We start from the raw sequence: 1,758 nt of genomic DNA on the forward strand, positions 1-1,758 counted from the left end.
GCAGGATTCCCGGAGGGGCGACTGGTGCGGGCGCTGGGGTGGGGGCGCCCCGGGAGAGGTGGATCCCGGAGTCGGCGGCCGCCGGGTCCTCAGGAGCTTTCTCCGCTCTGTCGCTTCCCGCTCTCTCCCCATGCCATCTTTCTCTGCGCCCGTAGACCTGCCTTCAGATCCCTGGAATCTGAGGAAACAGTTCCCTGCTCCTCCATCTTGCTGTCCCCATCTTTCTGTGCCCCAGTCCTGCCCTCCTCACATTTTGTCTTAAGCATTGCGCTCTCCCCCTCTCTCACTTTCTTTCTCCCGTCCCTGCTGTCCTTTCCCTCCCTTGACCATTCTGCACTTTCCACTGCCCTTTGCACCTGCGTCCTGTCCCCTCCCGACCTTTCCCCTTCTGGATGCTCCGCGGTTCGGGATCTGTCAGGTTCTCTCCCCTCCCAGGGCTGCCTGCCGGCCCTACCCCTGCCCTCAGGGCTGGCTGCTCTTTGCATTTTTCTTCGCCCCTCCCTCTTGGTTTTTCTAGACAGTATTTCTCTGTGTAGTCCAGGCTGGCTTCGAACTTGTGGCAGTCCTCCTGCCTCAGCTTCCCAGAGTGCTGGGATTACAGGTGTGGGCCATCGCAGCTGGCTTCCTCCTTCCCCTTGACAACCTCCCCTCTCCCCACTCTGCACTGGCCCGCTCCCTTCCCCAGATGTTCTGTTCTCTGGGAGCGCTCTGTGTGCAGATCTGGACTCCCTCTGTGGAGCCTTCCCCCCTCCAGGCCCCCAGCACACCTTCGGCTGTCAGTGCCAGCCAGGCTCTCTACTCAGGAGAGGGACATTTGAGGGGGTGGCTTCCTCCCACGCCTCCTCCTTCAGAGGGCACCTATGCATCTGGATGATTAAACATTAAGAGCAGAAATTACATCTGTATTTTCTCTCGCCCACCTCTCTCTCCTCGAGTCCCAGCCTCACTTCCTTCCCTTGAAGGGTGGGCTCCTGGGGCCCATCCTAGGGTAAAGCCTGGGCCTTCGGGCCGGGTGGGACTGGCTCCTTCCCTCCCCCACCTCGGGCTCTCTCGCTAGCAGTAGGTGCTCAAGGAATCACAAGGTTCTTGGCTCTAAATTAAGATCCAAGAAAAGCCTGGAGCTGTGGGCAGAGGAAATGAGAAGGAAGGAAGCCAGAGAAGTGAGAGTAGACGCTGGGCAGGGAGGTAACAGGGGCCCAGGAAGTTGTAGACTGGGGGCACTCAGGGGACCATGCTGGGCGCTTTCTCCCTACAAGGATGCTAAGGGGCAGTGGATCCTAGGTGACAGCGAAAGGCTGGCAGTGCGGTGTGGCCAGTGAGGGGCGGTGGCCGTACAGATGCTGGGCAGGAGCTGGGGGTGCACTAGGCAGAGTGGGTGTGTGAAGACCCCTTTCTCCCGCAGTGAAGTCTGAAAATCTGGGTCACGGCTGAGGAAGACCGCAGACCTGGAGTCCAGAATGTGGTAAGTTTAGCCCAGCAGGGGGAGCTTGGAGACCGCTTTCCGGGGGCAGGGGCCCTCCATCCTGAGGGGGCCGGGAAGCGGCCCCAGAGTCTTCCCGCCCGCAGGCCTGGCGGGGCTGGGTCTCAGCCTTCTCTCCTCCTTGCAGGCCTGCTCTGCTGCTGTCCCACCTGCTCCCTCTCTGGCCACTGCTGCTGCTGCCCCTCCCACCGCCTGCTCAGGGCTCCTCCTCCCCTCGGACCCCTCCAGCCCCGGCCCGCCCCCCATGTGCCCGGGGCGGCCCCTCGGCACCTCGGCAC

At 62.1% G+C, this 1,758-nt stretch overlaps 1 protein-coding gene across 1 annotated transcript in view; it reads left to right on the plus strand.

Moving 5' to 3' along the window:
• The first annotated feature begins 1,116 nt into the window (after nucleotides 1-1,116).
• Nucleotides 1,117-1,758, plus strand: part of Pianp (PILR alpha associated neural protein) — a 4,404-nt gene continuing 3,762 nt past the window's right edge. Inside the window, exons 1-3 of the mRNA XM_019205637.2 lie at nucleotides 1,117-1,185; nucleotides 1,403-1,462; nucleotides 1,608-1,754. Of these exons, the coding sequence (XP_019061182.1) occupies nucleotides 1,458-1,462; nucleotides 1,608-1,754 (152 nt within the window). The 5' untranslated portion in view covers nucleotides 1,117-1,185; nucleotides 1,403-1,457. The remainder of the gene's footprint in view (nucleotides 1,186-1,402; nucleotides 1,463-1,607; nucleotides 1,755-1,758) is intronic.

Source organism: Fukomys damarensis, unplaced genomic scaffold, assembly GCF_012274545.1.
Source record: "Fukomys damarensis isolate Sample0158 unplaced genomic scaffold, DMR_v1.0_HiC HiC_scaffold_19, whole genome shotgun sequence".
Taxonomy (NCBI): domain Eukaryota; kingdom Metazoa; phylum Chordata; class Mammalia; order Rodentia; family Bathyergidae; genus Fukomys; species Fukomys damarensis.